At 39.1% G+C, this 12,150-nt stretch overlaps 1 protein-coding gene across 1 annotated transcript in view; it reads left to right on the top strand.

Annotated features, from left to right (window-relative positions):
- Positions 1–12,150, top strand: part of LOC110395616 (ALK tyrosine kinase receptor-like) — a 159,574-nt gene that overhangs the window by 47,312 nt on the left and 100,112 nt on the right. Inside the window, exon 3 of the mRNA XM_021390228.1 lies at positions 5,488–5,683. Coding sequence (XP_021245903.1) covers positions 5,488–5,683 — 196 coding nt within the window. The remainder of the gene's footprint in view (positions 1–5,487; positions 5,684–12,150) is intronic.

Here is a 12,150-nt window from a genome sequence, read left to right as displayed (position 1 = left end):
ATACAATTTATGAGTGCTTAGGGAGAATGTGGGGTATAACGTATTTGCAACTTAAATGGACAGTTTCTGAAACAATGCAGAGCAATATCAGCTAGTAGGGTTTATGTCATATAATGCAAATACAGATGTATTTCTTGAAAAAGACTGAATGCTGTCCCCCCTACAACCACATGGTTCTGCGTGATTGTGATGATTGAGCTCATGACCCAGGAGGTGATAAATGGCTGGGTCTGTGGCTGTATATCTAGTTAAAATGTGATTATTTTAACTCCATCTCTTTAATATCAGCACTGCACTGTGCAGCCAGAGTCCAATTTGAAACATGTAACAGAAGACTCCTGAAATGGCTCATTGGTGAATAGCTTTCTGAAAATGAATAGACCATTCAGAGTCCTGATTTTAGCAATTAAAAGGTCCATGCTGTGCCATATGCTGTCAAATACAGGTCCCTTCAACATATCCATGTTGATCAGTTGGGATGAAATGGAGAGGGAAGAGCTTGATCTTTGTACTGTGGTTTTTCGCATTTAGCTGCTCATTCTCATGAGCAGTTCAACATGTCACTGACAACGTGAGCCATGAAGGGGCCTTTCATCTCAGTTTATATCCTCTTGCATCAAAATAGCAGTAGAAGTTTTAAGCTACAGTGATTGTTCTAGCTATTCACCAAGTAAGATCCCAAGAGCCTTATTAGAGCTGTGAGCTAATAAAGGAAAATAAGTGTAAGGAAATTATACCTGGAATCTTTCAGTCTTAAGGGTCTACGCAGTGATGTCAGATAGAGTTTGCCATGTCGATTCTCTCCCACCAGAGGGAAATAGAAAATTAATGAACAGGTGGGCACATACCTCCTGATTTTGCCAGATAGTTGGTGTGAAACAGAATATTCTTCTCTCTTTCTGCATGGAGGGGGAGATGATTTGTGTGTGTTCTCTAATTCTTTTGAAGTAGTGTTTCTAATCTGGCCCTGGCAATGGTGCTGGTATTGATCCCATGGGAGGCTGTCCTGAGAAACAGTGGCAAGCAATGACTGAAGGATTGTGCTTTTGAGGAGAGGAAAGAGAATGAGGATTTGTGTTCAAAATGTATCATTTCTCACTTCAGACACTTCAATTACTCCTTTGTGGGTTTGACACCATTGATTGCAGTAGCATAAGTCCTGTCAACTGTAATGAAATACGATTTGGGCCTCTATCAGCAATTTGTTGTCTGTGTGTGTATGTATGTGATTGACTGACAGTTACATTGCTTATGCTTCAGAGACAGCAAATTCATGAAATTGGGTTTGTCTGAATTGGTGTTTAAAGTCTATTGCTTACATGGAAAAGAATATGTTTAATGTTAATGTACGTTGTTATGTTCCAGATCTGGTTACTATAGGAACTCACTGATCTGCTCTGTAACTAGTAAATCTTAAATTGTAGCTTGTGAGGGTGTATCTTCAGATTCTCCTGTGTAACAAAGCTTCTGTGTGTTCTGTTTTCGTAGCAGGTCTCTCTCATTTTAAGCATGAAAACACTTTGAATAACACCAGGACCAGATGTGGCTCTGATACTTCTTTCATAGCATTTACAAATTAGGCTAGCAGTAAGAGTAAAAAGAGTACCACAGCAGACAGTATTGTCACCTGCAAGATGGCTGGACTTTCAAAAGCAAGAACAAAGTTATATTTATGCTTTCTTTTATTTGTTGTTAAATAATGAGAACAAAAAGGTAATCTGTCATAGCTTTAGTGCTTGCCTCCGCGGAAGTTTGCACTGACAGGACATTTCTGACTGCATACTGTTTGTGTGGCCAATGCTGCTGAAAAGCTATGTCTTTCAGAGTGATTTTCTAGGCATCGCTCCTCAGCAGTGTAGTTTGGGGCTATTCCTAACATCCTGTGCAAGTGTGGCTGGGTAGCCTCCACTGTGGCAAAATTGTATTCCTTTTAGCAATATTAATCAGCAGGTAGACCAGTCTTCATGATGGTTGATAAGCCAAAATTGTGCAAGGTGAACTCTGTAAGTACAATACAGCCAAACATAGGAGGTTAGCAGCTAAGGTATTTATTGTAGCAACTGGTCATGTTTACTACTAGGCCTCACTGATGTTTCAAATATGGTCCCAAGTCAGGATGGAAGGAGTGTACTTCTTTATTTAGGATCCCTACAAGGAAAAAAAAAAAAAAAAAGAATGAGAGCTTTCTATTTGTTTCTTTGTTATGTTCAAAATCTTACTCCCTGTTGCAAGGCAGTAAGATGAGCAAATGGTTCCTGCACCTGTCTCTTTACCATCAGCAATTATTGCAGTGCTTAGTGCTTTTCTGCCACCAGCAGAAGTCTTTCTGGTCCTTGTCATGTCAGGGATTACAGTGTTCTTATATGGATGGTACAATTAAAGCCACAAGATTTAGTGCTCTAATTCTATTTTGTTGGCAATAAAAGGGAGAGAAGTATAATACGTATAGTTGGGTTTCTGTTTTTATTTTACTGACCAGCAAAAATATTGTGTATATAAAACTGTAACAATGGCAGAGTTTGTTTAAGCTCCTCAAGCCATTCCTTTAGTAAATGGATTAAAGGCTACTATTTCATACAGAGGAATCTTATTAATAAAAAAGTAGCAAGTACATTTCACTTCTTCATTTACAAGCCTTGACAACTGAGAAGGCTCTACCTTATCTCTTTCCGTTTGTTTCTTTCAGTACAAATATTTTCTAGTTTTAGATATGTCATTAATGTGATGCAATGTCAAGAAGACTGTTTTTGACAAGTATGTCAAAAATGCTCTTTATGATAAGTGTGTGTATGGGATGGAATACAGTGGTTGATAAGAGTCTGAATTGCATTTTCAGGCTTTCTGGTATTACTCTGTTGGACCTGAGATGAATTGCCAAATTGGATTTTTTCAAAGTGGGGGACATCATAAGTGCAATTCCCAGGTTCTAAACTGACATGTGACAGCGAGATTAAAATCTGAGCTCGTGACCCTCAACTCAGTGGAGAGAAGTGGGACCTGCTGAAAGGTGATTAATCACATCCTTTTAGAATGAGACAAACTGTCATGGGAGCTCAGAGTGGCTGGTAGACATCAATGTGAAGGTGAGCATGACGCATCTGTGGCTCCACAGGATTTCTGACACATTCTGGGTCTCAGCAGGGCTTTAGACTGTATCTATTTAGCCACTTTGAAAATGATTCCTCTGAAAATTCAGCCTTGATATTTAAAAAAAATAAGCTGCTGCTCCTACAAAAAGTCATACATACTTAAAAACTGTTTTTGATTACAGCCCTGTTGGGCCTTAATTTCTCTCTCTATGTAATTAAAGGGTTTATGAGACCTGTATGTTTTAAGTGCTAACAGACATGTCTTTTTAGTGGACAATGCAGCAAGCAAAATCTTGTTTTCTGATTATCTAACCAGTCTTGCTACAATCTGTGGAATTTAACAATTTTTCTTGCTTCAAGGGTTGGTCCCTTCCATTTACCTGACTGACCTTTCATTTACCTGACTACACACCTCAATGTGCTTTCTCTGTGGGAAAATTGGTAAATTGGTCAACTATGAAAAGAGAGTAATTTGATTTACCTGAAATGCGCAATAGTGTAATAAAAAATGCATTACTTCTGTCCAACTGGATAAGCCTCAAATGGTAGTGAAATTATGGAGAAGATTATTCTGGGAGTTATTGAAAAACACCTAAAAGACAATGCAATTATTTGTCACAGCCAGCAGGGGCTTGAAAGGGGAAAGTCTTGCTTAACAAACTTAACCTCCTTTTGAGACAAGACTACCCACCTAGTTGACCAAGGTGACCGGTTGTTGTAATCTTTTTGGATTTCAGCAATGCTTTCAATACTGTTTCTCACAGTATCCTTCTGGACAAAATGCCCAGCATACAGCTAGACGAAGGCATAATGCGATGGGTGAGCAACTGGATGATGGGTTGGGCCCAAAGGGTTGTAATAAATGGGATTACATCAGTCTGGCAGCCAGTCACTAGTGGGGTCATGCAGGGCTAGTTTTCTTCAGTGTTTTCATCAATTACTTGGATAAAGGAGTATCCTAAGTAAGTCTGTGGACAGTGCTAAATTGGGAGAAGCCACTGACTCCTTCAAGAGCAGAGGGGCCTTGCAGAGAGATCTTGGCAAATCAGAGGGCTGGATAATCACCAACCACGTGAAGTTTAAGAGCAGTGCCGGTTTCTGCATCTGTGTTGAGGCAACTCTGGATATACATACAGACGAGGAGATGAGAGCAGCCCCATGGAAGGGATCTGGAGGTTCTCAACAATGGCAAGTTGAACATGAGCTAGCAGTGTGCCCTGACAGCCACCGGGGGGCACCAGGCCCAGCGCTGCCACCAGGCCAGGGGAAGGGCCGTCCCCTCTGGTCTGCGCGGTGCGGCATCTCCTCCTGTACTGGGTGCATTCTGGCTGCCACAGTGTAAGGGCACAAAGCTGTTAGAGGGCATCCAAAGGAAGGCTACAAAGATGGGGAAGGGTCTATACAGAGTGTGGCTGAGGCCTCTGGGCTTGCTCAACCCAGAGCAGAGAAGCTGAGGGGAGGCCTCATGGCGGCTGCAGCTCCTCACAGAGAGCGGAGGGCAGCGCTGAGCTCTGCTCTCCGTGACAGCGACAGGGCCCGAGGGAACGGCATGGAGCTGTGTCAGGGGAGGGTCGAGGGGTTAGGGACAGGCTCTGCCCCAGAGAGCAGTGGGCATGGCACAGGCTGCCCAGGGCAGTGGGCACATCCCCAGTGCCAGAGCTCAGGAAGTGTTTGGACATATATAGCTAATCCATGTAAAATACATTGGAAAGAATTGCCGAAGAAATAAAATGTCAGGCTTTTATCCTGACTCTAATGACTTAAGAATGCTGGTCTCTTCTGTTTTAGAAGAGCAAACCTAGAACTTTTAAATGTGTTCTTTATTTGAGTGAGAAGAACAGATACTAAGATACAGTATAATACTTGACCCGCAAATCAGGATGCCACTGGACCAAGGCCGTAATTTTTGGCTCTGGACCACACTTGAGAAGTTGCGGAGGCGGGGATAAAGTCCGGGAAACAATAAGTACATAAAAACAAGATTCCAAACATAAACTTCTCTAGTTGCTTACCTAGGCTTAAATTTGGAAGTCTCTGTGGGAAAATCAGGTAAACTGATTCTTATTTTTGTTGTTTCTTGTTTTTCCCTCTAATATTATTTATGGGCTCTTTTTTTTTTTCTTTATGCCCTTTCTTCTGGGAGTTAAATCTAGATATTGTCTTTATTTTGAACCGTCCAACTGTGAACTGAAATGTTGCTTGCCTTTGAAGATCAGTAGAATGTTTAATACCCCTTAAAGGGCATACTTTCCAAAGTAGGTGGCAACAATAATATTAGAATGACTGGAAATGCTGAATGAGTTTTGGCATAAAAACTACAAGTATTAAACTGTGCACTGCAATTTTTTTGTCTTTTTCTTTCTTCCTTAAAGCTTTGTTGTTGCCTTATCTGTCCTAGGTTCTTTCCTGTTCCTTAATGCGTCTGAGAGCCCTGTCATCCTGAGCCCTTGGCTGAGAAGCAGCAGCGACCAATGCGTAGTTCAAGTGGCTGTTTATAAGTTCTTCCAGCAAAGTGGAGAATATATTGTTCGGATCCTTCCTATTGATGAAAGTAGCAGTGAAATTTTGTCAGAGCAGAATCCAGAAAAACGTGGGTAAGTCTCATCCTCTCAATTGACTCACAGCATGACTGAGAAGAGACGTACAATTGTGTAGTGATAAAGCCACGAAATGCATGCTAGACATCTATTAAGGAGAGCAGAACACCACAATGAGTAGATACTGCGTGAGTCTTAAGTCACTGAAGAAACTGGAGTTGCTTATTTAATTATGCAAAGCATCTGTAAACTCCTGGATCCACCTAACGAGTCTCTGTTGAGATCATCTTTATTCTCAGTGCTTGCAAGTAATAATTTGATCTGATTTCTTTTTACTTCTCCTTTACCCAAGTGTACCGTTAGGCCTAGAATATTGGAGTCTTTGCAATTTTGTGCATCTGCATGAATTTTAAGTTTTACCTTGCATTTGTATTTTTTAAATGGCACCTCATGTCAGTAAAGCAGTTCAGAGCTACTGCCAGCAGAGGAAAGCTTTTCATCTTTCAAGGGTGCAACTGTTTGAAATGTTTTATCACCTTTGTGCAATTAAGATTAATTGTTGATGATGTCTTAATTTGTCAGACTTTCCATTTATCCTTTTAGATTTTAGTTAGCAGAAGCTGTAGCTGAATATAGTACATATTTTTAAACACTAGAGTAGTGGAGTAATTTAGAATTGAATTTGGATTTATATGAGGTTAATGCTGTCTCTGTTGTATAGGCAGATTTTTTTGTTGTTGTTATGGAATGTGTGCTAAGAAGCATAATTTTTACTAAGCATCCCAAATGTTTTTTTGTTTTGATGTGATAAATTAGAGAGTTTCAAGTAGCAAATCCTGCTAGCTTGTGCCTGAAACAAGATGTGATTATCTGATTACTGTCTACAGCAAATTCTGTATTTTCCAGTAGCAAAAGAAGAATGTGCAGTAAAAAACCTGACAGAAGATAACCTAAGTCATAGAAACAGTTTGAATAGCAGTAATTTTCATATAACACATGGCCTATAAAAGTGAGGAGGAGAGCTTGTTTGTGGATCTGAATTGTACTTAGTTCCAGCAGTATCATCCAAATTGTAAATTACTGTTGACGTCTGGGGAAAGGTAATTAGGGAAACTGCAGCAGCTGTCTTTTTCCTTAGCTCTTTGAAAATGCTGTGCTGTATGTCACAGCTAATAAACGTACTTTGTGCAAAGTTCCTCCTGCATTGGCAACGGCACTGCTCCTTGGCATTTGCAGGGGTACTGCTGTGTGTAAAGTGCTTTGCTGTGCTGCTCGGAGGAGCTCTAGCTCACATCTGTGGGCAGGCAGAGCTCACCAGGAGCACAGGCAAGTGCCAAATGTGAGGAGCCCTGAAGGGAAGAGAAAGATCACTTTAACTACGATAACAAATGCATACCTTTGCCATCTGCTACAGACAGTATAGGCTATTCAGCTGTGCATTGCAGATGGCAGGCAGAGATTGTCACCGCAGCAAAAGGAGTCTGCTTTTAAAGACGGTGGTCTTGGTTATAGCTTCGTTGTCCCATACAGTTAGAGAAGTACAGTTTGTTCCACAACAGCATTTCCAGGGCACATAGAATAGTATGGTTGTAGGGCAGGATTTGCCTATGGCTTTCACCATTCTGTACGGCTGATTGATTGGTACTCTGTGCTATAAAACTTTGCCAGTGGAGCAACTGGCCATTTCATTTTTTCCTCTCCGCTCTTGTTTCTTCACTGCAAGAGTAATAGCTCTTCCCCTGCTCAGCAAGGCAGAAAGGCTCTGGTATTGTGCTCACATAAAGGTCACGTAATGACAGTTAAGTATCTGCCCAGCAGACTGCAGCCACAGATTATAGGCTAACATTGTTATCATTTGCCCTTAACCTTAATTGTAGAATTGATAAGTGCTCCTGTGCCCTCTATTTGGAGTGATAATACTTGATTATCCAAGCTGTGATTAAAAAAAAACAAACATGCAAATCTCACTTCTATAAACACCTTTTTTTAAGTAGGAAGCAAGAACAACTGATCAGAAGTCAATAATAATTCAACGAAGCTCTTAAACAAGCAATCCTATAGTGGTCATTCTTTCTAATATTTTAGTTTTTGTTGGAAATTTCAAAAAATCATATTGTCTTGTAATAAATTCTTTGACTATTCTATAACAACTTTTTTAAAGCACTGAATGGAAGATTGTTGATTTCCTCAGTGATGAGCCTGTGCTATAAATGGAAACAGCTCAGAGTTTTACAGGTGACACTTCTTTGCTTCAGTGCACTTTATGAACTGTTTTGCAAATAAGAGATGGAAAGTATTTGCAGTTCTGGGTGACCTGTATCAGCAGTTGTGGCTATGCCATTGCTCAAAATCAAGCTCATAGCAGAAAAAGAATGTTTTATTCAAACAAATGCACTTGAATGATGCAGTTTATTAATTCCAGGATGGATTTTCTCATGTCTTGAGCTATACACAGTGTCAGTATCTCTTTTCCCTTCTTTTTTCTTCCGAACTCCATAACCTGAATTACATGTATTAATATCTTACAAGGTGTTCACAGTTTGTGTACATTTACAAGAGAAAAATGTAGATGCTGTCAAGTAATACTATTTCATTTGGCATGAAAGCAGCCAAGCAAAGGTTTTGGTTGGCAGCATGTGAAACTAATTTTAAGTAAAATATGTGTAAAGCCATGAAATTTTATTAGCGACAGTATAGCACCAAATATTTATTTTTTACCAGGATTCAATCATGCTGTGCTTGTGAGCAAAAGACACGTTTTCATTTTGATGGATACTCAGCATGCATTAAGAGTCCAAGGCAGAGCTAGTAATCTTCTGTTTGTTCCTATGGTCTCATTCAGTCTAGAAAAAAAGTAGCCTGGACCCGTGAACTAGAGAAGTACTAATTCCATAGTAAAGCCTAAGCCTTACAGAAATTGTTATTTAGCTGATGCATAATCATTTTATTTTCTTACGTATGATATTTCACTGCTTCTGATATATTCTGCATAGGAAAAAAACTAGGTAATTTAAGATGTTACATAGCAGTAGGATAGGGCAGATGGAGCAGACACCAGGAACAGTATGCCAGAAGCGATAACTGCAAATGGTTCCTGACTGATGGAATACCAGAGGCTGGCAAGGGGATTCTTGTTTTGTATTATATAGAAACTTTGCCAAATAGAATAATAACTTTTCTACATAATATTTGTAATGATCATTACCACTCAAAAGATGATTATCTCTTTGTTTATCAATTCAACAGAATAATGTAGCATTTTTATTTTTATTTTTCTTATAGATCAAAGAAATCTTACTCTGTGTTTAATGTTACTGGTTTTGGAATACCTTTGGATAGACCTTTACTAAGCAATCTGTAGGACTGCTCTATGAGGAACACCGTATTGCTATATTCAGTTAGAATTAGATTTGGTGCATGGTAGAGTTTCTAGATGATCTGACTTGATGTTTTTGATATGGTTAGTCTCTTCTGCCTTCCTAAAAGATCTGTTGTGTTTTACAAGCACCTACAAATGATTGAGGGAGAGAATCCATTCAGTGCAATCAATTCTTTGTAATGGAAAAGAAGTTGTTATAATGTCGGCAATGGAGCACAGCACTTTCTGATTTATCCCAAATGTCACTAGATGCAGGTACACTCCTTTGCTATTTTCCTGATCCCAGGGTGCTCTCTACAATCATTTCTTGTTGCTATTTAATGGATTGCATTTTTGTGTTACTGCAGTTGAGGAGACAGAAGGTATGGGTACACATCATATTGGTTATGTAGGAAAGCAGAGATAATATCACAATTTAAATGTTGACCAGGAGCTCCTTGGTGCTTGTCAGGCTGTCGCTGTGGCTGCTGATCTCATTTCACCTGTTAATTATTTTTCCCATCTGTTAAATTTGTAATTACGAAGTTACTGAGATTGTAAATGTACTTAATGGAGCGGTGAAAACACAGAAGAAATCTTTTCAACAAGGTCAGAGTTCGTAACACAGGATTGATTTTTATTTATTTTGATCTGTTTATTTCTGATAAGCTAGAGCTGGGCAGATTACAAAAATAGCATCATACATTTTAATTACCATTGTTATTTTATATCTCTACTGTACTCATAGTGGTAAATTGAAAGAACCAATTATATTACATACTGTACATCAAACAGAACTTCTTAGTAAGTACATAGCAAATGACAGCATAACTTCAATTTGGTCTTTCATTACAGAATATTATTACTAATTCCATAAGCATGTTTTTGCCCCAAATACTAGATAACACGTAGCTCTTGATACTGTTCCCATGTAGGTAATCTAGGCCTCCCTGAAAAGTGGAGAGAGAGAAGATCCTCAGATCAGCTACCTGATTAGGAATACCAGGATATTATACTTGTTCAAATCTTATCTTTTGAATTGAGCTGAGGTGGGATAGATAATTCCATGGGCCCCATAGTACATACCCATGTTGGAGCAGTGCTTGAAAAGCTGTAGCCTGTGGGACACCTACATGAGATCTGTGTAGGGTCAACATTCTGTGGGAGGGACCTTGCTTTGGAGCAAGGGAAGGGAGTGACCGTCATAGAGTGGCAGAGATGAAGTGTTAGGGACTGAGCATGACCTTCATTCCCCTGCACCACTTGGAGGGAGTAAGTAGAAGAGGGTGGGAGGGAGGAGATAAAAACGGGTGCATGAAGGGTGAAGGTGTTTTTTAGTTTGCTTTTAGTTTCTCATTGTTCTTGTCCATTAGTAATAGGCAATAAATTATACTAATCTCCCTGTGCTGTGTGTTTTGTCCGTGACAGTAACCGGTAAATGATCTCCCTGTCCTTATCTCAATTGTTGAGCCCTTTTCCATTGTATTTTCTCCCTTGGTTTTCCTTTGATGAAGGGGAGTGAGGGAGCAGTTCTGGTGCAGTTTAACTGTCCATCAGGGTGAAACCATGGCAGTACTGAACTATATGTCTTTTCACTCAAGGAAGCCATCTGTGATTTTTGAGCTGAGTAGGATCACTAGACTAGTCTACAGCCTTAGCCATATTTAAGACTCATCAGAAGACTTTTTCGTAAATATATGAAGTAAAAAATGTCTCTGAAATAAAGCCTGAAATCTGAACATGCACGCATGAACAAGGAAGCCACAAAATACTGTTTCTCCATACAGACAGTACTTTAGTAGGTGTGTATATATATATATCTGCACAGAGAACTTTCCACAAAGAAAGAGCATCTACTTTTGAAGGTTACTACAAATCATGATAGGCTATTCCCTTTCTGGCATATACAACTTCACTCAGGATTGATCGCATGGATAGATGTCAAGAAAAATAAATGAAGGATTCGCTATCATCTGTCACATTTGACCTTGGGTCTTGAAGTCTGAAGGTTATTCTTGTACTAGAGTTGTTCTTTCTCTTGTTCTTATTCTTTTTGTCTTTTTTTCCCCCTCATAGTTTCTTTCGCTAGTCTGTCTCACAAATCCATGGGCTTAGTAGAAGTAATTTACTTTCTTGGAACCCTTTAACCTTAAAAGTACCTTTTTCAAGTTAGTGACATTATGAATTTGCTTTTTTCATTATTATTATTTTTTTTTCCCTGAAAACACTTTACTAACTTATGGAGGGGGAAAAAAAGTATTGACATTGTTTTACAGATGTCTGGACTAAAACATAAGAAGACAAAAGACCAAAATATTTATGCTTGAGGTACTTCATATAAGCACTTAAAGTCCTGATTTAGAATTCTCTGAGAGAAAAATGTGCTGTAAATTTTCTGAGACATATTTTGATGCCTAAAAATGAGTTTAAATCAGTCAGTCTAAACTACCACTTGTGAAGTTCAGTTAATATAGAAAATAATCTGGATGTATGGATTCATTAGAAACTAAGATCTCCAACATTAGTGGCCTGGCACCCATAATCCTCACTTTAGAAGATGGACCTTCAACTATTCTAGGCAGAAAATTAGTCCTTAAGCTTCTCCCATGCTGTTATCCACTAGCCAACTGTTGGTCCATTTCAGTCGGGCAAATTAAATGCAAAGAAAAAGATTACATTTGTGTCACTTCCCTTCCCCTTCCTTTTTCAAAAGCCACCATACTTGATAACTTTAATGTATCAGTCCTTTTCACAATAATTGCTCGTTTTTGGAAACACATTTTTCTTCTCTGCCTAACAAAATCTTGATTCTTTCAGCATCTCAACCCTAGGTCTGAAGAAAGCTTTAACTCTGTTGATTATGGCGCCTTGAGGAGTTAAATTCTAGTTTATTTTCAGAGGATGAGGAGATTCAAATCAAAGCCCTTCAGAATATTTAACGTGAAGTGGAACCCTTCAGAGTTTTATGAAACATTAGAAACCTGACCTACAATTGCCTTCAGATGTGCAAAGACTGTTTTCTCATTCCACTTGAGCACTGGATTATGTAGATTAAGTTGTCATTTTAGCACTGGATGTAGTAATATTTCTCCCTTAAACTTAGTGGTTTTGCATCTGAGGAAGTGCTATGTAATTTCTTGAGAGAAACTTTGTTCCTTTTTGTAGA

This window comes from Numida meleagris, chromosome 3 (assembly GCF_002078875.1).
Source record: "Numida meleagris isolate 19003 breed g44 Domestic line chromosome 3, NumMel1.0, whole genome shotgun sequence".
NCBI classification, from domain to species: Eukaryota; Metazoa; Chordata; class Aves; order Galliformes; family Numididae; genus Numida; species Numida meleagris.
The sequence above is the reverse complement of the archived record's forward strand: the minus strand, read 5'-3'. Positions and strand labels throughout refer to the sequence as shown.